Source organism: Hemitrygon akajei, chromosome 9 (assembly GCF_048418815.1).
Source record: "Hemitrygon akajei chromosome 9, sHemAka1.3, whole genome shotgun sequence".
NCBI lineage: Eukaryota > Metazoa > Chordata > Chondrichthyes > Myliobatiformes > Dasyatidae > Hemitrygon > Hemitrygon akajei.
In genome coordinates, this window is record NC_133132.1 from 3,075,332 (window position 1) to 3,099,788 (window position 24,457).

General features: G+C 54.4%; 1 protein-coding gene across 1 annotated transcript in view; it reads left to right on the plus strand.

Moving 5' to 3' along the window:
* The window catches only part of LOC140732859 (glutathione hydrolase 1 proenzyme-like), a 272,182-nt gene that overhangs the window by 165,381 nt on the left and 82,344 nt on the right, over positions 1-24,457 (plus strand). Inside the window, exon 9 of the mRNA XM_073055491.1 lies at positions 21,617-21,804. Coding sequence (XP_072911592.1) covers positions 21,617-21,804 — 188 coding nt within the window. The remainder of the gene's footprint in view (positions 1-21,616; positions 21,805-24,457) is intronic.

A 24,457-nucleotide genomic window follows, 5' to 3' on the forward strand; every position in this document is an offset into this window, starting at 1 on the left:
AGCCCTTCACGTACTGATCCCAGAGCCCATCTCCCCTTCACCTACTGATCCCAGAGCCCATCAGCCCTTCACCTACTGATCCCAGAGTTCATCAGCCCTTCATCTACTGATCCCAGAGCCCATCAGCCCTTCACCTACTGATCCCAGAGCCCATCTCCCCTTCACCTACTGATTCCAGAGCCCATCAGCCCTTCACCTACTGATCCCAGAGCCCATCTCCCCTTCACCTACTGATCCCAGAGCCCATCTCCCCTTCACCTACTGATCCCAGAGCCCATCAGCCCTTCACGTACTGATCCCTTAGCCCATCTCCCCTTCACCTACTGATCCCAGAGCCCATCTCGCCTTCACCGACTGATCCCAGAGCCCATCAGCCCTTCACGTACTGATCCCAGAGCCCATCTCCCCTTCACCTACTGATCCCAGAGCCCATCAGCCCTTCACGTACTGATCCCAGAGCCCATCTCCCCTTCACCTACTGATCCCAGAGCCCATCTCCCCTTCACCTACTGATCCCAGAGCCCATCAGCCCTTCACCTGCTGATCCCAGAGCCCATCAGCCCTTCACCTACTGATCCCAGAGCCCATGTCCCCTTCACCTACTGATCCCAGAGCCCATCAGCCCTTCACCAACTGATCCCAGAGCCCATCTCCCCTTCACCTACTGATCCCAGAGCCCATCAGCCCTTCACGTACTGATCCCAGAGCCCATCTCCCCTTCACCTACTGATCCCAGAGCCCATCTCCCCTTCACCGACTGATCCCAGAGCCCATCTCCCCTTCACCGACTGATCCCAGAGCCCATCTCCCCTTCACCTACTGATCCCAGAGCCCATCTCCCCTTCACCTACTTATCCCAGAGCCCATCTCCCCTTCATCTACTGATCCCAGAGCCCATCTCCCCTTCACCTACTGATCCCAGAGCCCATCTCCCCTTCACCCACTGATCCCAGAGCCCATCTCCCCTTAACCCACTGATCCCAGAGCCCATCTCCCCTTCACCTACTGATCCCAGAGCCCATCAGCCCTTCACCTACTGATCCCAGAGCCCATCTCCCCTTCACCTACTGATCCCAGAGCCCATCAGCCCTTCACCTACTGATCCCAGAGCCCATCTCCCCTTCACTTACTGATCCCAGTGCCCATCAGCCCTTCACCTACTGATCCCAGAGCCATCACCCCTTCACCCACTGATGCCAGAGCCCATCTCCCCTTCACCTACTGATGCCAGAGCCCATCTACCCTTCACCTACTGATCCCAGAGCCCCTCTCCCCTTCACCTACTGATCCCAGAACCCATCAGCACTTCACCTACTGATCCCAGAGCCCATCTCCCCTTCACCTCCTGATCCCAGAGCCCATCTCCCCTTCAACTACTGATCCCAGAGCCCATCAGCCCTTCAGCTACTGATCCCAGAGCCCATCAGCCCTTCACCTACTGATCCCAGAGCCCATCAGCCCTTCTCCTACTGAGCCCAGAGCCCATCAGCCCTTCTCCTACTGATGCCAGAGCCCATCAGCTCTTCACCTACTGATCCCAGAGACCATTATCCCTTCACCTACTGATCCCAGAGCCCATCTCCCCTTCACCTACTGATCCCAGAGCCCATCTCCCCTTCACCCACTGATCCCAGAGCCCATCTCCCCTTCACCTACTGATTCCAGAGCCCATCAGACCTTCAGCTACTGATCCCAGGGCCCATCAGCCCTTCACCTACTGATCCCAGAGCCCATCTCCACTTCACCTACTGATCCCAGAGCCCATCAGACCTTCAGCTACTGATCCCAGAGCCCATCAGCCCTTCACCTACTGATACCAGAGCCCATCTCCCGTTCACCTACTGATCCCAGAGCCCATCAGCCCTTCACCTACTGATACCAGAGCCCATCTCCCCTTCACCTACTGATCCCAGAGCCCATCCCCCCTTCACCTACAGATCCCAGACCCCATCTCCCCTTCACCGACTGATCCCAGAGCCCATCTCCCCTTCACCGACTGATCCCAGAGCCCATCTCCCCTTCACCTACTGATCCCAGAGCCCATCTCCCCTTCACCTACTTATCCCAGAGCCCATCAGCCCTTCACCTACTGATCCCAGAGCCCATCTCCCCTTCACCTACTGATCCCAGAGCCCATCAGCACTTCACCTACTAATCCCCGAGCCCATCTCCCCATCACCTACTGATCCCAGAGCCCATCTCCCCTTCACCTACTGATACCAGAGCCCATCTCCCCTTCACCTACTGATCCCAGACCCCATCTCCCCTTCACCGACTGATCCCAGAGCCCATCTCCGCTTCACCGACTGATCCCAGAGCCCATCTCCCCTTCACCTACTGATCCCAGAGCCCATCTCCCCTTCACCTACTGATCCCAGACCCCATCTCCCCTTCACCGACTGATCCCAGACCCCATCTCCCCTTCACCTACTGATTCCAGAGCCCATCTCCCCTTCACCTACTGATCCCAGACCCCATCTCCCCTTCACCGACTGATCCCAGAGCCCATCTCCCCTTCACCGACTGATCCCAGAGCCCATCTCCCCTTCACCTACTGATCCCAGAGCCCATCATCCCTTCACGTACTTATCCCAGAGCCCATCTCCCCTTCATCTGCTGATCCCAGAGCCCATCTCCCCTTCACCTACTGATCCCAGAGCCCATCAGCCCTTCAGCTACTGATCCCAGAGCCCATCTCCCCTTCACCCACTGATCCCAGAGCCCATCTCCCCTTCACCCACTGATCCCAGAGCCCATCTCCCCTTCACCCACTGATCCCAGAGCCCATCTCCCCTTCACCTACTGATCCCAGAGCCCATCAGCCCTTCACCTACTGATCCCAGAGCCCATCATCCCTTCACCTACTGGTCCCAGAGCCCATCAGCCCTTCTCCTACTGATCCCAGAGCCCATCTCCCCTTCACCTACTGAACCCAGAGCCCATCTCCCCTTCACCTACTGATCCCAGAGCCATCTCCCCTTCAACTACTGATCCCCGAGCCCATCAGCCCTTCACCTACTGATCCCAGAGCCTATCTCCCCTTCACCTACTGATCCCAGAGCCCCCCTTCACCTACTGATCCCAGAGCCCATCTCCCCTTCACCTACTGATCCCAGAGCCAACTCCCCTTCACCCACTGATCCCAGAGCCCATCTCCCCTTCACCTACTGATTCCAGAGCCCATCTCCCCTTCAGCTTCTGATCCCAGAGCCTTCTCCCCTTCACCCACTGATCCCAGAGCCCATCTCCCCTTCACCTACTGATCCCAGAGCCCATCTCCCCTTCACCTACTGATCCCAGAGCCAATCAGCCGTTCACCTACTGATCCCAGAGCCCATCAGCCCTTCACCTACTGATCCCAGAGCCCATCAGCCCTTCACCTACTGATCCCAGAGCCCATCTCCCCTTCACCTACTGATCCCAGAGCCCATCAGCCCTTCACCTACTGATCCCAGAGCCCATCTCCCCTTCACCTACTGATCCCAGAGCCCATCTCCCCATCACCTACTGATCCCAGAGCCCATCAGCCCTTCACGTACTGATCCCAGAGCCCATCTCCCCTTCACCTACTGATCCCAGAGCCCATCAGCCCTTCACCTACTGATCCCAGAGTTCATCAGCCCTTCATCTACTGATCCCAGAGCCCATCAGCCCTTCACCTACTGATCCCAGAGCCCATCAGCCCTTCACCTACTGATCCCAGAGCCCATCTCCCCTTCACCTACTGATCCCAGAGCCCATCTCCCCTTCACCTACTGATCCCAGAGCCCATCAGCCCTTCACGTACTGATCCCTTAGCCCATCTCCCCTTCACCTACTGATCCCAGAGCCCATCTCGCCTTCACCGACTGATCCCAGAGCCCATCAGCCCTTCACGTACTGATCCCAGTGCCCATCTCCCCTTCACCTACTGATCCCAGAGCCCATCAGCCCTTCACGTACTGATCCCAGAGCCCATCTCCCCTTCACCTACTGATCCCAGAGCCCATCTCCCCTTCACCTACTGATCCCAGAGCCCATCAGCCCTTCACCTACTGATCCCAGAGCCCATCAGCCCTTCACCTACTGATCCCAGAGCCCATCTCCCCTTCACCTACTGATCCCAGAGCCCATCAGCCCTTCACCAACTGATCCCAGAGCCCATCTCCCCTTCACCTACTGATCCCAGAGCCCATCAGCCCTTCACGTACTGATCCCAGAGCCCATCTCCCCTTCACCTACTGATCCCAGAGCCCATCTCCCCTTCACCGACTGATCCCAGAGCCCATCTCCCCTTCACCGACTGATCCCAGAGCCCATCTCCCCTTCACCTACTGATCCCAGAGCCCATCTCCCCTTCACCTACTTATCCCAGAGCCCATCTCCCCTTCATCTACTGATCCCAGAGCCCATCTCCCCTTCACCTACTGATCCCAGAGCCCATCTCCCCTTCACCCACTGATCCCAGAGCCCATCTCCCCTTAACCCACTGATCCCAGAGCCCATCTCCCCTTCACCTACTGATCCCAGAGCCCATCAGCCCTTCACCTACTGATCCCAGAGCCCATCTCCCCTTCACCTACTGATCCCAGAGCCCATCAGCCCTTCACCTACTGATCCCAGAGCCCATCTCCCCTTCACTTACTGATCCCAGTGCCCATCAGCCCTTCACCTACTGATCCCAGAGCCATCACCCCTTCACCCACTGATGCCAGTGCCCATCTCCCCTTCACCTACTGATGCCAGAGCCCATCTACCCTTCACCTACTGATCCCAGAGCCCCTCTCCCCTTCACCTACTGATCCCAGAACCCATCAGCACTTCACCTACTGATCCCAGAGCCCATCTCCCCTTCACCTCCTGATCCCAGAGCCCATCTCCCCTTCAACTTCTGATCCCAGAGTCCATCAGCCCTTCAGCTACTGATCCCAGAGCCCATCAGCCCTTCACCTACTGATCCCAGAGCCCATCAGCCCTTCTCCTACTGAGCCCAGAGCCCATCAGCCCTTCTCCTACTGATGCCAGAGCCCATCAGCTCTTCACCTACTGATCCCAGAGACCATCAGTCCTTCACCTACTGATCCCAGAGCCCATCAGCCCTTCACCTACTGATCCCAGAGACCATTATCCCTTCACCTACTGATCCCAGAGCCCATCTCCCCTTCACCTACTGATCCCAGAGCCCATCTCCCCTTCACCCACTGATCCCAGAGCCCATCTCCCCTTCACCTACTGATTCCAGAGCCCATCAGACCTTCAGCTACTGATCCCAGGGCCGATCAGCCCTTCACCTACTGATCCCAGAGCCCATCTCCACTTCACCTACTGATCCCAGAGCCCATCAGACCTTCAGCTACTGATCCCAGAGCCCATCAGCCCTTCACCTACTGATCCCAGAGCCCATCTCCCCTTCACCTACTGATCCCAGAGCCCATCTCCCCATCACCTACTGATCCCAGAGCCCATCAGCCCTTCACGTACTGATCCCAGAGCCCATCTCCCCTTCACCTACTGATCCCAGAGCCCATCAGCCCTTCACCTACTGATCCCAGAGTTCATCAGCCCTTCATCTACTGATCCCAGAGCCCATCAGCCCTTCACCTACTGATCCCAGAGCCCATCTCCCCTTCACCTACTGATTCCAGAGCCCATCAGCCCTTCACCTACTGATCCCAGAGCCCATCTCCCCTTCACCTACTGATCCCAGAGCCCATCTCCCCTTCACCTACTGATCCCAGAGCCCATCAGCCCTTCACGTACTGATCCCTTAGCCCATCTCCCCTTCACCTACTGATCCCAGAGCCCATCTCGCCTTCACCGACTGATCCCAGAGCCCATCAGCCCTTCACGTACTGATCCCAGAGCCCATCTCCCCTTCACCTACTGATCCCAGAGCCCATCAGCCCTTCACGTACTGATCCCAGAGCCCATCTCCCCTTCACCTACTGATCCCAGAGCCCATCTCCCCTTCACCTACTGATCCCAGAGCCCATCAGCCCTTCACCTACTGATCCCAGAGCCCATCAGCCCTTCACCTACTGATCCCAGAGCCCATGTCCCCTTCACCTACTGATCCCAGAGCCCATCAGCCCTTCACCAACTGATCCCAGAGCCCATCTCCCCTTCACCTACTGATCCCAGAGCCCATCAGCCCTTCACGTACTGATCCCAGAGCCCATCTCCCCTTCACCTACTGATCCCAGAGCCCATCTCCCCTTCACCGACTGATCCCAGAGCCCATCTCCCCTTCACCGACTGATCCCAGAGCCCATCTCCCCTTCACCTACTGATCCCAGAGCCCATCTCCCCTTCACCTACTTATCCCAGAGCCCATCTCCCCTTCATCTACTGATCCCAGAGCCCATCTCCCCTTCACCTACTGATCCCAGAGCCCATCTCCCCTTCACCCACTGATCCCAGAGCCCATCTCCCCTTAACCCACTGATCCCAGAGCCCATCTCCCCTTCACCTACTGATCCCAGAGCCCATCAGCCCTTCACCTACTGATCCCAGAGCCCATCTCCCCTTCACCTACTGATCCCAGAGCCCATCAGCCCTTCACCTACTGATCCCAGAGCCCATCTCCCCTTCACTTACTGATCCCAGTGCCCATCAGCCCTTCACCTACTGATCCCAGAGCCATCACCCCTTCACCTACTGATGCCAGAGCCCATCTCCCCTTCACCTACTGATGCCAGAGCCCATCTACCCTTCACCTACTGATCCCAGAGCCCCTCTCCCCTTCACCTACTGATCCCAGAGCCCATCAGCCCTTCAGCTACTGATCCCAGAGCCCATCAGCCCTTCACCTACTGATCCCAGAGCCCATCAGCCCTTCTCCTACTGAGCCCAGAGCCCATCAGCCCTTCTCCTACTGATGCCAGAACCCATCAGCACTTCACCTACTGATCCCAGAGCCCATCTCCCCTTCACCTCCTGATCCCAGAGCCCATCTCCCCTTCAACTACTGATCCCAGAGCCCATCAGCCCTTCAGCTACTGATCCCAGAGCCCATCAGCCCTTCACCTACTGATCCCAGAGCCCATCAGCCCTTCTCCTACTGAGCCCAGAGCCCATCAGCCCTTCTCCTACTGATGCCAGAGCCCATCAGCTCTTCACCTACTGATCCCAGAGACCATTATCCCTTCACCTACTGATCCCAGAGCCCATCTCCCCTTCACCTACTGATCCCAGAGCCCATCTCCCCTTCACCCACTGATCCCAGAGCCCATCTCCCCTTCACCTACTGATTCCAGAGCCCATCAGACCTTCAGCTACTGATCCCAGGGCCCATCAGCCCTTCACCTACTGATCCCAGAGCCCATCTCCACTTCACCTACTGATCCCAGAGCCCATCAGACCTTCAGCTACTGATCCCAGAGCCCATCAGCCCTTCACCTACTGATCCCAGAGCCCATCAGACCTTCAGCTACTGATCCCAGAGCCCATCTCCCCTTCACCCACTGATCCCAGAGCCCATCTCCCCTTCACCCACTGATCCCAGAGCCCATCTCCCCTTCACCTACTGATCCCAGAGCCCATCAGCCCTTCACCTACTGATCCCAGAGCCCATCATCCCTTCACCTACTGGTCCCAGAGCCCATCAGCCCTTCTCCTACTGATCCCAGAGCCCATCTCCCCTTCACCTACTGAACCCAGAGCCCATCTCCCCTTCACCTACTGATCCCAGAGCCATCTCCCCTTCAACTACTGATCCCCGAGCCCATCAGCCCTTCACCTACTGATCCCAGAGCCCATCTCCCCTTCACCTACTGATCCCAGAGCCCCCCTTCACCTACTGATCCCAGAGCCCATCTCCCCTTCACCTACTGATCCCAGAGCCAACTCCCCTTCACCCACTGATCCCAGAGCCCATCTCCCCTTCACCTACTGATTCCAGAGCCCATCTCCCCTTCAGCTTCTGATCCCAGAGCCTTCTCCCCTTCACCCACTGATCCCAGAGCCCATCTCCCCTTCACCTACTGATCCCAGAGCCCATCTCCCCTTCACCTACTGATCCCAGAGCCAATCAGCCGTTCACCTACTGATCCCAGAGCCCATCAGCCCTTCACCTACTGATCCCAGAGCCCATCAGCCCTTCACCTACTGATCCCAGAGCCCATCTCCCCTTCACCTACTGATCCCAGAGCCCATCAGCCCTTCACCTACTGATCCCAGAGCCCATCTCCCCTTCACCTACTGATCCCAGAGCCCATCTCCCCATCACCTACTGATCCCAGAGCCCATCAGCCCTTCACGTACTGATCCCAGAGCCCATCTCCCCTTCACCTACTGATCCCAGAGCCCATCAGCCCTTCACCTACTGATCCCAGAGTTCATCAGCCCTTCATCTACTGATCCCAGAGCCCATCAGCCCTTCACCTACTGATCCCAGAGCCCATCAGCCCTTCACCTACTGATCCCAGAGCCCATCTCCCCTTCACCTACTGATCCCAGAGCCCATCTCCCCTTCACCTACTGATCCCAGAGCCCATCAGCCCTTCACGTACTGATCCCTTAGCCCATCTCCCCTTCACCTACTGATCCCAGAGCCCATCTCGCCTTCACCGACTGATCCCAGAGCCCATCAGCCCTTCACGTACTGATCCCAGTGCCCATCTCCCCTTCACCTACTGATCCCAGAGCCCATCAGCCCTTCACGTACTGATCCCAGAGCCCATCTCCCCTTCACCTACTGATCCCAGAGCCCATCTCCCCTTCACCTACTGATCCCAGAGCCCATCAGCCCTTCACCTACTGATCCCAGAGCCCATCAGCCCTTCACCTACTGATCCCAGAGCCCATCTCCCCTTCACCTACTGATCCCAGTGCCCATCAGCCCTTCACCAACTGATCCCAGAGCCCATCTCCCCTTCACCTACTGATCCCAGAGCCCATCAGCCCTTCACGTACTGATCCCAGAGCCCATCTCCCCTTCACCTACTGATCCCAGAGCCCATCTCCCCTTCACCGACTGATCCCAGAGCCCATCTCCCCTTCACCGACTGATCCCAGAGCCCATCTCCCCTTCACCTACTGATCCCAGAGCCCATCTCCCCTTCACCTACTTATCCCAGAGCCCATCTCCCCTTCATCTACTGATCCCAGAGCCCATCTCCCCTTCACCTACTGATCCCAGAGCCCATCTCCCCTTCACCCACTGATCCCAGAGCCCATCTCCCCTTAACCCACTGATCCCAGAGCCCATCTCCCCTTCACCTACTGATCCCAGAGCCCATCAGCCCTTCACCTACTGATCCCAGAGCCCATCTCCCCTTCACCTACTGATCCCAGAGCCCATCAGCCCTTCACCTACTGATCCCAGAGCCCATCTCCCCTTCACTTACTGATCCCAGTGCCCATCAGCCCTTCACCTACTGATCCCAGAGCCATCACCCCTTCACCCACTGATGCCAGTGCCCATCTCCCCTTCACCTACTGATGCCAGAGCCCATCTACCCTTCACCTACTGATCCCAGAGCCCCTCTCCCCTTCACCTACTGATCCCAGAACCCATCAGCACTTCACCTACTGATCCCAGAGCCCATCTCCCCTTCACCTCCTGATCCCAGAGCCCATCTCCCCTTCAACTTCTGATCCCAGAGTCCATCAGCCCTTCAGCTACTGATCCCAGAGCCCATCAGCCCTTCACCTACTGATCCCAGAGCCCATCAGCCCTTCTCCTACTGAGCCCAGAGCCCATCAGCCCTTCTCCTACTGATGCCAGAGCCCATCAGCTCTTCACCTACTGATCCTAGAGACCATCAGTCCTTCACCTACTGATCCCAGAGCCCATCAGCCCTTCACCTACTGATCCCAGAGACCATTATCCCTTCACCTACTGATCCCAGAGCCCATCTCCCCTTCACCTACTGATCCCAGAGCCCATCTCCCCTTCACCCACTGATCCCAGAGCCCATCTCCCCTTCACCTACTGATTCCAGAGCCCATCAGACCTTCAGCTACTGATCCCAGGGCCCATCAGCCCTTCACCTACTGATCCCAGAGCCCATCTCCACTTCACCTACTGATCCCAGAGCCCATCAGACCTTCAGCTACTGATCCCAGAGCCCATCAGCCCTTCACCTACTGATACCAGAGCCCATCTCCCGTTCACCTACTGATCCCAGAGCCCATCAGCCCTTCACCTACTGATACCAGAGCCCATCTCCCCTTCACCTACTGATCCCAGAGCCCATCTCCCCTTCACCTACAGATCCCAGACCCCATCTCCCCTTCACCGACTGATCCCAGAGCCCATCTCCCCTTCACCGACTGATCCCAGAGCCCATCTCCCCTTCACCTACTGATCCCAGAGCCCATCTCCCCTTCACCTACTTATCCCAGAGCCCATCAGCCCTTCACCTACTGATCCCAGAGACCATTATCCCTTCACCTACTGATCCCAGAGCCCATCTCCCCTTCACCTACTGATCCCAGAGCCCATCTCCCCTTCACCCACTGATCCCAGTGCCCATCTCCCCTTCACCTACTGATCCCAGAGCCCATCAGCCCTTCACCTACTGATCCCAGAGACCATTATCCCTTCACCTACTGATCCTAGAGCCCATCTCCCCTTCACCTACTGATCCCAGAGCCCATCTCCCCTTCACCCACTGATCCCAGAGCCCATCTCCCCTTCACCTACTGATTCCAGAGCCCATCAGACCTTCAGCTACTGATCCCAGAGCCCATCTCCCCTTCACCTACAGATCCCAGAGCCCATCTCCCCTTCACCTACTGATCCCAGAGCCCATCAGCCCTTCACCTACTGATACCAGAGCCCATCTCCCCTTCACCGACTGATCCCAGAGCCCATCTCCCCTTCACCTACAGATCCCAGAGCCCATCTCCCCTTCACCTACTGATCCCAGACCCCATCTCCCCTTCACCGACTGATCCCAGAGCCCATCTCCCCTTCACCGACTGATCCCAGAGCCCATCTCCCCCACCTACTGATCCCAGAGCCCATCTCCCCTTCACCTACTTATCCCAGAGCCCATCAGCCCTTCACCTACTGATCCCAGAGCCCATCAGCCCTTCAACTACTGATCCCAGAGCGCATCTCCCCTTCACCTACTGATCCCAGAGCCCATCTCCCCTTCACCGACTGATCCCAGAGCCCATCTCCCCTGCACCTACTTATCCCAGAGCCCATCTCCCCTTCACCTACTGATCCCAGAGACCATCTCCCCTTCACCTACTGATCCCAGAGCCCATCTCCCCTTCACCTACTGATCATAGAGCCCATCAGCCCTTCACCTACTGATCCCAGAGCCCATCTCCCCTTCACCTACTGATCCCAGAGCCCATCAGCACTTCACCTACTAATCCCAGAGCCCATCTCCCCTTCACCCACTGATCCCAGAGCCCATCAGCCCTTCACCTACTGATCCCAGAGCCCATCAGCCCTTCACCTACTGATCCCAGAGCCCATCTCCCCTTCACCTACTGATCCCAGAGCCCATCAGCCCTTCACCAACTGATCCCAGAGCCCATCTCGCCTTCACCTACTGATCCCAGAGCCCATCAGCCCTTCACGTACTGATCCCAGAGCCCATCTCCCCTTCACCTACTGATCCCAGAGCCCATCTCCCCTTCACCGACTGATCCCAGAGCCCATCTCCCCTTCACCGACTGATCCCAGAGCCCATCTCCCCTTCACCTACTGATCCCAGAGCCCATCTCCCCTTCACCTACTTATCCCAGAGCCCATCTCCCCTTCATCTACTGATCCCAGAGCCCATCTCCCCTTCACCTACTGATCCCAGAGCCCATCTCCCCTTCACCCACTGATCCCAGAGCCCATCTCCCCTTAACCCACTGATCCCAGAGCCCATCTCCCCTTCACCTACTGATCCCAGAGCCCATCAGCCCTTCACCTACTGATCCCAGAGCCCGTCTCCCCTTCACCTACTGATCCCAGAGCCCATCAGCCCTTCACCTACTGATCCCAGAGCCCATCTCCCCTTCACTTACTGATCCCAGTGCCCATCAGCCCTTCACCTACTGATCCCAGAGCCATCTCCCCTTCACCCACTGATGCCAGAGCCCATCTCCCCTTCACCTACTGATGCCAGAGCCCATCTCCCCTTCACCTACTGATCCCAGAGCCCCGCTCCCCTTCACCTACTGATCCCAGAACCCATCAGCACTTCACCTACTGATCCCAGAGCCCATCTCTCCTTCACCTCCTGATCCCAGAGCCCATCTCCCCTTCAACTACTGATCCCAGAGCCCATTAGCCCTTCAGCTACTCATCCCAGAGCCCATCAGCCCTTCACCTACTGATCCCTTGAGCCCATCAGCCCTTCTCCTACTGAGCCCAGAGCCCATCAGCCCTTCTCCTACTGATGCCAGAGCCCATCAGCTCTTCACCTACTGATCCCAGAGACCATCAGCCCTTCACCTACTGATCCCAGAGCCCATCTCCCCTTCACCTACTGATCCCAGAGCCCATCAGCCCTTCACCTACTGATACCAGAGCCCCTCCCGTTCACCTACTGATCCCAGAGCCCATCAGCCCTTCACCTACTGATACCAGAGCCCATCTCCCCTTCACCTACTGATCCCAGAGCCCATCTCCCCTTCACCTACAGATCCCAGAGCCCATCTCCCCTTCACCTACTGATCCCAGACCCCATCTCCCCTTCACCGACTGATCCCAGAGCCCATCTCCCCTTCACCGACTGATCCCAGAGCCCATCTCCCCTTCACCTACTGATCCCAGAGCCCATCTCCCCATCACCTACTTATCCCAGAGCCCATCAGCCCTTCACCTACTGATCCCAGAGACCATTATCCCTTCACCTACTGATCCCAGAGCCCATCTCCCCTTCACCTACTGATCCCAGAGCCCATCTCCCCTTCACCCACTGATCCCAGAGCCCATCTCCCCTTCACCTACTGATCCCAGAGCCCATCAGCCCTTCACCTACTGATCCCAGAGACCATTATCCCTTCACCTACTGATCCCAGAGCCCATCTCCCCTTCACCTACTGATCCCAGAGCCCATCTCCCCTTCACCCACTGATCCCAGAGCCCATCTCCCTTTCACCTACTGATTCCAGAGCCCATCAGACCTTCAGCTACTGATCCCAGAGCCCATCTCCCCTTCACCTACAGATCCCAGAGCCCATCTCCCCTTCACCTACTGATCCCAGAGCCCATCAGCCCTTCACCTACTGATACCAGAGCCCATCTCCCCTTCACCGACTGATCCCAGAGCCCATCTCCCCTTCACCTACAGATCCCAGAGCCCATCTCCCCTTCACCTACTGATCCCAGACCCCATCTCCCCTTCACCGACTGATCCCAGAGCCCATCTCCCCTTCACCGACTGATCCCAGAGCCCATCTCCCCCACCTACTGATCCCAGAGCCCATCTCCCCTTCACCTACTTATCCCAGAGCCCATCAGCCCTTCACCTACTGATCCCAGAGCCCATCAGCCCTTCAACTACTGATCCCAGAGCGCATCTCCCCTTCACCTACTGATCCCAGAGCCCATCTCCCCTTCACCTACTGATCCCAGAGCCCATCTCCCCTTCACCTACTGATCCCAGAGCCCATCTCCCGTTCACCTACTGATCCCAGAGCCCATCAGCCCTTCACCTACTGATACCAGAGCCCATCTCCCCTTCACCTACTGATCCCAGAGCCCATCTCCCCTTCACCTACAGATCCCAGACCCCATCTCCCCATCACCGACTGATCCCAGAGCCCATCTCCCCTTCACCGACTGATCCCAGAGCCCATCTCCCCTTCACCTACTGATCCCAGAGCCCATCTCCCCTTCACCTACTTATCCCAGAGCCCATCAGCCCTTCACCTACTGATCCCAGAGACCATTATCCCTTCACCTACTGATCCCAGAGCCCATCTCCCCTTCACCTACTGATCCCAGAGCCCATCTCCCCTTCACCCACTGATCCCAGTGCCCATCTCCCCTTCACCTACTGATCCCAGAGCCCATCAGCCCTTCACCTACTGATCCCAGAGACCATTATCCCTTCACCTACTGATCCTAGAGCCCATCTCCCCTTCACCTACTGATCCCAGAGCCCATCTCCCCTTCACCCACTGATCCCAGAGCCCATCTCCCCTTCACCTACTGATTCCAGAGCCCATCAGACCTTCAGCTACTGATCCCAGAGCCCATCTCCCCTTCACCTACAGATCCCAGAGCCCATCTCCCCTTCACCTACTGATCCCAGAGCCCATCAGCCCTTCACCTACTGATACCAGAGCCCATCTCCCCTTCACCGACTGATCCCAGAGCCCATCTCCCCTTCACCTACAGATCCCAGAGCCCATCTCCCCTTCACCTACTGATCCCAGACCCCATCTCCCCTTCACCGACTGATCCCAGAGCCCATCTCCCCTTCACCGACTGATCCCAGAGCCCATCTCCCCCACCTACTGATCCCAGAGCCCATCTCCCCTTCACCTACTTATCCCAGAGCCCATCAGCCCTTCACCTACTGATCCCAGAGCCCATCAGCCCTTCAACTACTGATCCCAGAGCGCATCTCCCCTTCACCTACTGATCCCAGAGCCCATCTCCCCTTCACCGACTGATCCCAGAGCCCATCTCCCCTGCACCTACTTATCCCAGAGCCCATCTCCCCTTCACCTACTGATCCCAGAGACCATCTCCCCTTCACCTACTGATCCCAGAGCCCATCTCCCCTTCACCTACTGATCATAGAGCCCATCAGCCCTTCACCTACTGATCCCAGAGCCCATCTCCCCTTCACCTACAGATCCCAGAGCCCATCTCCCCTTCACCTACTGATCCCAGAGCCCATCAGCCCTTCACCTACTGATACCAGAGCCCATCTCCCCTTCACCGACTGATCCCAGAGCCCATCTCCCCTTCACCTACAGATCCCAGAGCCCATCTCCCCTTCACCTACTGATCCCAGACCCCATCTCCCCTTCACCGACTGATCCCAGAGCCCATCTCCCCTTCACCGACTGATCCCAGAGCCCATCTCCCCCACCTACTGATCCCAGAGCCCATCTCCCCTTCACCTACTTATCCCAGAGCCCATCAGCCCTTCACCTACTGATCCCAGAGCCCATCAGCCCTTCAACTACTGATCCCAGAGCGCATCTCCCCTTCACCTACTGATCCCAGAGCCCATCTCCCCTTCACCTACTGATCCCAGAGCCCATCTCCCCTTCACCTACTGATCCCAGAGCCCATCTCCCGTTCACCTACTGATCCCAGAGCCCATCAGCCCTTCACCTACTGATACCAGAGCCCATCTCCCCTTCACCTACTGATCCCAGAGCCCATCTCCCCTTCACCTACAGATCCCAGACCCCATCTCCCCTTCACCGACTGATCCCAGAGCCCATCTCCCCTTCACCTACTGATCCCAGAGCCCATCTCCCCTTCACCGACTGATCCCAGAGCCCATCTCCCCTGCACCTACTTATCCCAGAGCCCATCTCCCCTTCACCTACTGATCCCAGAGACCATCTCCCCTTCACCTACTGATCCCAGAGCCCATCTCCCCTTCACCTACTGATCATAGAGCCCATCAGCCCTTCACCTACTGATCCCAGAGCCCATCTCCCCTTCACCTACTGATCCCAGAGCCCATCAGCACTTCACCTACTAATCCCAGAGCCCATCTCCCCTTCAACTACTGATCCCAGAGCCCATCTCCCCTTCACCTACTGATCCCAGAGCCCATCTCCCCTTCACCCACTGATCCCAGAGCCCATCTCCCCTTCACCCACTGATCCCAGAGCCCATCTCCCCTTCACCTACTGATCCCAGAGCCCATCAGCCCTTCACCCACTGATCCCAGAGCCCATCTCCCCTTCACCCACTGATCCCAGAGCCCATCTCCCCTTCACCCACTGATCCCAGAGCCCATCTCCCCTTCACCTACTGATCCCAGAGCCCATCAGCCCTTCACCTACTGATCCCAGAGCCCATCAGCCCTTCACCTACTGATCCCAGAGCCCATCTCCCCTTCACCTACTGAACCCAGAGCCCATCTCCCCTTCACCTACTGATCCCAGAGCCCATCAGCCCTTCACCTACTGATCCCAGAGCCCATCAGCCCTTCACCTACTGATCCCAGAGCCCATCTCCCCTTCACCCACTGATCCCAGAGCCCATCTCCCCTTCACCTACTGATCCCAGAGCCCATCAGCCCTTCACCCACTGTTCCCAGAGCCCATCTCCCCTTCACCCACTGATCCCAGAGCCCATCTCCCCTTCACCCACTGATCCCAGAGCCCATCTCCCCTTCACCTACTGATCCCAGAGCCCATCAGCCCTTCACCTACTGATCCCAGAGCCCATCAGCCCTTCACCTACTGATCCCAGAGCCCATCTCCCCTTCACCTACTGAACCCAGAGCCCATCTTCCCTTCACCTACTGATCCCAGAGCCATCTCCCCTTCAACTACTGATCCCCGAGCCCATCTGCCCTTCACCTACTGATCCCAGAGCCCATCTCCCCTTCACCTACTCATCCCAGAGCCCCCCTTCACCTACTGATCACAGAGCCCATCTCCCCTTCACCTACTGATCCCAGAGCCCATCAGCCCTTCAACTACTGATCCCAGAGCGCATCAGCCCTTCACCTACTGATCCCAGAGCCCATCTCCCCTTCACCTACTGATCCCAGAGCCCATCTCCCCTTCACCTACTGATCCCAGAGCCCATCAGCCCTTCACCTACTGATCCCAGAGCCCATCTCCCCTTCACCTACTGATCCCAGAGCCCATCTCCCCTTCACCTACTGATCCCAGAGCCCATCAGCCCTTCCACCTACTGATCCCAGAGCCCATCAGCCCTTCACCTACTGATCCCAGAGCCCATCAGCCCTTCACCTACTGATCCCAGAGCCCATCTCCCCTTCAGCTACTGATCCCAGAGCCCATCTCCCCTTCACCTACTGATCCCAGAGCCCATCAGCCCTTCATCTACTGATCCCAGAGCCCATTAGCCCTTCAGCTACTGATCCCAGAGCCCATCTCCCCTTCACCTACTGATCCCAGAGCCCATCAGCCCTTCACCTACTGATCCCAGAGCCCATCAGCCCTTCACCTACTGATCCCAGAGCGCATCAGCCCTTCACCTACTGATCCCAGAGCCCATCAGCCCTTCACCTACTGATCCCGGAGCGCATCAGCCCTTCACCTACTGATCCCGGAGCCCAGCAGCCCTTCACCTACTGATCCCAGAGCCCATCAGCCCTTCACCTACTGATCCCAGAGCCCATCAGCCCTTCACCTACTGATCCCAGAGCCCATCAGCCCTTCACCTACTGATCCCAGAGCCCATCAGCCCTTCACCTACTGATCCCAGAGCCCATCAGCCCTTCACCTACTGATCCCAGAGCCCATCAGCCCTTCACCCACTGATCCCAGAGCCCAAGCTGTCCATGGAACCTCAGCCCATCAATAGGACCCAACCTGTCCATGGGACTCCAGCTCATCTGTGGGACCCAGTTTTGGACGTGTACTCACTGGAATTTAGAAAAATGCAGGGGATCTCATTGAAACCAACCGAATGTTGAAAGGACCAGATATTAAAATTGAGTGGCCACCTTTGAAATCAGAGATAAGGAGGAATTCTTTTAGCCAGTGATTAGTGAATCTGTGGAATGCTCTACCACAGACTGCGGTAGAGACCAAGTCTGAGAGTGTATTTAAGGGAGAATTCGATCACTTCCTGTCTGTTTTAATGCACGGAGTGTTGTGAACAAAGCGGATGAACTTAGAGCATTGGTCAGTATTTGGAGCTATGATGTTGTGGCCATTACAGAGACTTGGATGGCTCAGGGACAGGAATGGTTACTTCGAGTGCTAGGCTTTAGATGTTACAGAAAGGACAGAGAGGGAGGCAAAAGAGGTGGAGGCGTGGCATTGTTGATCAGAGATAGTGTCACGGCTGCAGAAAAGGTGGACGTGTTGGAGGTTAGGAACAGGAAGGGGTCCATGAACTGGGTGTTTTACTTAGGCCACCCAATAGTAACAGGAATATCGAGGAGCAGATAGGGAAACTGATCCTGGAAAGGTGTAATAATAAGTGACGTCGTGATGGGAGATTTTAATTTCCCAAATATCGATTGGCATCTCCCTAGAGTGAGGGGTTTAGATGGGGTGGAGTTTGTTAGGTGTGTTCAAGAAGGTTTTTTGACACAATATGTAGATAAGCCTACAAGAGGAGATGCTGTACTTGATTTGGTATTGGGAAATGAACCTGGTCAGGTGTCAGATCTCTCAGTGGGAGAAAATTTTGGAGATAGTGATCACAATTCCATCTCCTTTACAATAGCATTGGAGAGAGATAGGAACAGGCAAATTAGAAAAGCGTTTAAAAACACAAAATGCCGGCAGAACTCAGCAGGCCAGACAGCATCTATGGGAGGAGGTAGTGACGGCGTTTCGGGCCGAAACCCTTCATCAGGAGTGAAGTAACATGGGAGGGTCGAGGGGGGATGAGAAGTGGTGGGAGGGATGAAGTAGCGAGCTGGGAAGTGATAGGCTGGAGGGAAATGGGCTAGGGGGAAGGTAGAGAATTATGGGAAATAAAAGAGAAAGAAAGGTAGGGCTGAGGGGTAGATTGTAGTGAGGGGGGAGAAAAGAGAAAGAGAACCAGACTAAAATAATAGATAGGGATGGGGTAAGGAGGGGGCAGGGGTATCAATGGAGGTCAGTGAGTTGGATGTTCATGCTGGCAGGAAGGAGGCTACCTAGGCGGGAGATAAGGTATTGCTCCATCAACCTGCGTGTGGCCTCATCTTGACGGTAGAGGAGGCCATGGTCAGACATATCGGAGTGGGAGTGGTCTGTGGAATTGAAGTGTGTGGCCGCAGGGAGATCCCGCCACTGCTGGAGGACTGAGAAAGCGTTTAATCGGAGTAAGGGGAATTTTGAGGCTGTCAGGCAGGAAATTGGAGGCTTAAATTGGAAACAGATGTTCTCAGGGAAAAGTATGGAAGAAATGTGGCAAATATTCAGGGGATATTTGTGTAGAGCCCTGTATAGGTTCATTCCAATGAGACAGGGAAGTTATGGTAGGGTACAGGAACCGTGGTGTACAAAGGCTGTAATAAATATAGTCACGAAGAAAAGAAAAGCTTACAAAACGTTCAGAGAGCTAGGTAATGTTAGAGATCTAGAAGATTATACAGCGAATGGGAAGGAGCTTAAGAAGGAAATTAGGAGAGCCAGAAGGGGCCATGAGAAGGCCTTGGTGGGCAGGATTAAGGAAAACGCCAAGGCATTCTGCAAGTATGTGAAGAGCAAGAGGATAAGACATGAAAGAATATCAAGTGTGCCAGTGGGGAAGTGTGTATGGAACCGGAGGAAATAGCAGAGGTACTTAATGAATATTTTACTTCAGTATTCACTGTGGAAAAGGATCTTGGTGATTGTAGTGATGACTTGCAGCAGACTGAAAAGCTTTAGCATGTAGATATTAAGAAAGAGGATGTGCTGGAGCTTTTGGAAAGTATCAAGTTGGATAAATCACCAGGACCGGACGAAATGTACCCCAGGCTACTGTGGGAGGTGAGGGAGGAGATTGCTGAGCCTCTGGTAACGATCTTTGCATCATCAATGGGGATGGGAGAGGTTCCGGAGGATTGGAGGGTTGCAGATGTTGTTCCTTTATTCAAGAAAGGGGGTAGAGATAGCCAAGGAAATTATAGACCAGTGAGTCTTACCTCAGTGGTTGGTAAACTGATGGAGAAGATCCTGAGAGGCAGAATTTATGAACATTTGGAGAGGTATAATATGATTAGGAGTAGTCAGCATGGCTTTGTCAAAGGCAGGTCGTGCCTTATGAGCCTGACTGAATTTTTTGGGGATGTGACTAAACACATTGATGAAGGAAGAGCAGTAGATGTAGTGTATATAGATTTCAGCAAGGCATTTGATAAGTTACCCCATACAAGGCTTATTGAGAAAGTAAGGAGATATGGGATCCAAGGGGACACTGCTTTGTGGATCCAGAACTGGCTTGTCTACAGAAGGCAAAGAGTGGTTGTAGACGGGTCATATTCTGCATGGAGGTCGGTGACCAGTGGAGTGACTCAGGGATCTGTTCTGGGACCCTTACTGTTCGTGACTTTTATAAATGACCTGGATGAGGAAGTGGAGGGATGGGTTAGTAAATTTGCTGATGACACAAGGTTGGTGCTGTTGTGGATAGTGTGGAGAGCTGTCAGAGGTTACAGCAGGACATTGATAGGATGCAAAAATTGGCTGAGAAGTGGCAGATGGAGTTCAACCCAGATAAGTGTGAAGTGGTTCTTTTTGGTATGTCAAATATGATGGCAGAATATAATATTAATGGTAAGGCTCTTGGCAGAGTGGAGGATCAGAGGGATCTTGGGTCCGAGTCCACAGGATGCTCAAAGCATCTGCGCAGTTTGACAAGTATGTGAAGGTTAAGAAGGCGTACAGTGTATTGGCATTCATCAATCATGGAATTGAATTTAGGAGCTGAGAGGTAATGTTGCAGCTATATAGGACTCTGGTCAGACCCCACTTGGAGTACTGTGCTCAGTTCTGTTCGCCTCACTACAGGAAGGATGTTGAAGCCATAGAAAGGGTGCAGAGGAGATTTACAAGGATGTTGCCTGGATTGGGGAGCATGCCTTATGAGAATAGGTTGAGTGAACTCGGCCTTTTCTCCTTGGAGTGACGGAGGATGAGAGGTGACCTGATAGAGGTGTACAAGATGATGAGAGGCATTGATCGTGTGGATAATCAGAGGCTTTTTCCCAGGGCTGAAATGGTTGCCAAAGAGGACACAGGTTTAAGGTGCTGGGGAGTAGGTACAGAGGAGATGTCAGGGGTAAGTCTTTTACTCAGAGAGTGGTGAGTGTGTGGAATGGGCTGCCAGCAATGCTGGTGGAGGCAGATACGATAGGGTCTATTAAGAGACTTTTACATAGGTACATGGAGCTTAGTAAAATAGAAGGCTATAGGTAAGCCTAGTAATTTCTAAGGTAGGGACATGCTCGGCACAAATTTGTGGGCCAAAGGTCCTGTATTGTGCTGTAGGTTTTCTATGTTTCCATGATCAGTCAGGGCATCAAAGGATATGGCAAGAAGGTATGTGTATGAGGTTGGGTGGAATGCAGGAACAGCATAATGGAATGGCGGAGCAGACTCGATGGGGTGAATGGCCTAATTTTGCTTCTACGTCTTGTGGTCTTATAGTGTAAGGTTACAATTCAACTTTAAACTATCCATCTACTCACATTCTGTCAGCCAGTCTCCAGACACTGTTTCTGCAACTTACTCAACATTAGCACCTATACAACAACGCTCAGAGTACCAAATAATTGGTTAATTGGGTTTCCTCTCAAACGATCAATACCTACACAACCGATCGGTTAATCAGGTTTCCTCTCAGACGATCAATACCTACAAAACTGATCGGTTAATCAGGTTGCCTGTCAGATGATCAATACCTACACAACAGATTGGTTAATTGGGTTGCCTCTCAGACAATCAATACCTACACAATCGGTTCCGTATTAATGAGACGGTCTGTTGTTAGTACAAGTAAGACGGACCCATTATGCTTTCCCTCACACAATCCCCATGCTCTGCCAACCCCCAGACCTTCTGCTCTTCTCCTGAACAGGTCATCTCCAACATGACCTCCGACTACTTTGCAGCAGGACTCTGGGCGAAGATCACAGACAACACCACGCATGATATCCAGTACTACGAACCAGAGTTCTACACCAGCGAATCCCACGGCACCGCACACATCTCGTTGGTTGCTGAGGACGGCAGTGCTGTGTCGGTGACCAGCTCCATCAACCTGTAGTAAGGCACTGGCCCCTCCTAGAACCTGGTGCTTCTGTAGTGGGTGGAGGGTGGATCTGGGTGTGGGGAGAAGAGATGGACAGATGGGGAGATATGTCTGTGTGGGAGGGAGTGGGGGGAGGGGTGGAATTGGGGGAAGGATGGTGCTGAGGGTCTCTGGGGGGATAAGATGACTAGGGTTGAGTGCACAGGGTGGGTGGGGAGGGTCTGTGGGAAAGGACTCCCAGCCAATGGGCATCTGGAAATCAACAATCTCACCAGTAATTTCCACTGCAACGTGGACCATCCCTGAACTGTCAGCCCAGCCTTTGTCTCCAGTGGCAACTACAGGACCAGCCATTTCCCAGTCCATAATACGTTTCAGTGCCGCCGAAGGGTTTCGGCCCAAAACATCAACTGTCCTCTCTTCCACGGATGCTGCCTGGCCTGCTGAGTTCCTCCAGCATTTTGTGCGTGTTGCTTGGATTTCCAGCATCTTCGGATTTTCTCTTGTGCATAATACGCTTCAATGGGATCATCTCTCATTGTTCTGAACCAGTGAGTACTGGACATTCAAAACCAAATCATATGTTAACCTTTTCACTCCCGGGATCTTTCTCATGAACCTCGTCTGGACCCCCTCCAATCCTTTCTTAAATAAGGGGTGCAACACTCCTCATGATACTCCAAGGATTATAAAGCCTTATCACTACATCCTTGCTGAGTGCTCTCAAAATGAATGCTGACATTGCATTTGCCTTCCTCATCATCACATCAGTCTGCAAGTTAACCACTGTTCTCCATAGGGACATGGAAATCTGCAGCACGTCACCCACAATGTTGGGCGGACCAGGTCGCCTACTCTAGAACCTGCCTAGAATGTCCCCAGTGCATAGCTCTCTAGTTTTCTAAGCTCCATGTACCGTGTTCTCTCGAAACTGCAGAGGTGCTCAGTAACTGAAATAATGCCGTACAGTGTTTGATGCTGTACAGTTGCAGTTTTCATTTACACTCTATAACGTTTTATTAAAGTGTCACGTCGTTCTCAGGCTGCTTTACCGTTTCCTGCTCAGAGGAACGGTTTGTCGACAGAGCTGTGAAAATCGATGGGAAGGAACGTTGAAGTTAACCTTTAGGGAATCCTGCGTGAGGACTCCCGTCACTTTGCATCTCTTAATTCCGGATTTTCCCCCCGTTAATGCCCCTTATTTCTTCTATCAAAGTGTAAATTTGACCTTACACTTCCCTACACTGTATTCCATCTGCCTCTTTCTTTGTCCTTTCTCCTAATCTGCCTAAATCCTTCTGCAGACTCCCTGTTTCCTCAACACTACCTGCCCTTCCACCTGTCTCTGTATCATCTGCAAATTGGCCACAGACCAAAAGACCGTAAGACATAGGAGCAGAATCAGGCCATTCAGCCCATCGAGTCTGTCCCATCATTCCACCATGGCTGATCCCAGATCCCACTCAACCCCATACACCTGCCTTCATATCATATCCATTAATGCCCTGACAGATCAGGAAACTATCAACTTCTCCCTTAAATATACCCACGGACTTGGCCTCCACTGCAGTCTGTGGCAGAACATTCCACAGATTCACTGCTCTGTGGCTGAAGAAATTCCTCCTTACCTCTGTTCTAAAGGGTTGCCCCTCAATTCTGAGGCTGTGTCCTCTAGTTCTGGATATCCCCTCCACAGGAAACATCCTCTCCACATCCACCCTGTCTAGTCCTTTCAACATTCAGTAGGTTTCAATGAGATCACCCCTCCCACCGCATTCTTCTAAATTCCAATGAGTACAGGCCCAAAGCTGCAAATACTCCTCATTTGTTAGCCCCTTCATTCCCAGGAGCATACTCGTGAACTTCCTCTGGACTCTCTCCAGTGACAGCACAATCTTTCTGAGATTCGGGGCCCAGAACTGTTGACAATACTCCAAGTGCAGCCTGACAAGCCTCAGCATTATCTCCTTGCTTTTATATTCTCTCCCCTTTGAAATGAATGCCAACATTTCATTTGCCTTCTTTACCACAGACTCAACCTGTCAATTAACCTTCTGGGAGTCTTGCCTGAGGACTCCTAAGTCCCTTTGCACGTCTGATGTTTGAATTTTCTCCCCATTTAGATAATAGTATGCACTATTGTTCCTTTTACTAAAATGCATTTTCTACATTTCCCAGCACTGTATTCCATCTGCCACTTCTTTGCCCATTATTCCAATTTGTCTAAGTCCTGCTGCAATCACATTGCTTCCTCAGTACTACCTACCCCTCCACCTATCTTCATATCATCCCCACACTTTGCCACAATGGCTTCAATTCCATTATCCAAATCATTGACCAACAATGTGAAAAGTAGCAGTCCCAATACTGACCCCTGAGGATCACCGCTAGTCACTGGCAGCCAACCAGAAAAGGCCCCTTTATTCCCACTCACTGCCTCCTGCCTGTCAGACATCCCTTTATCCATGCCAGTATCTTTCCTGTAATGCCATAGGATTTTATCTTGTTAAGCATTTTGTGTGGCACCTTATCAAACGCCTTCTGAAAATCCAAGTAAATGACATCCACTGCCTCTCCTTTGTCCACCCTGCTTGTTACTTCCTCGAAGAACCCTAACAGATTTTTCAGGCCAGATTTTCTTCACAGAATCCATGCTGACTTTGACTT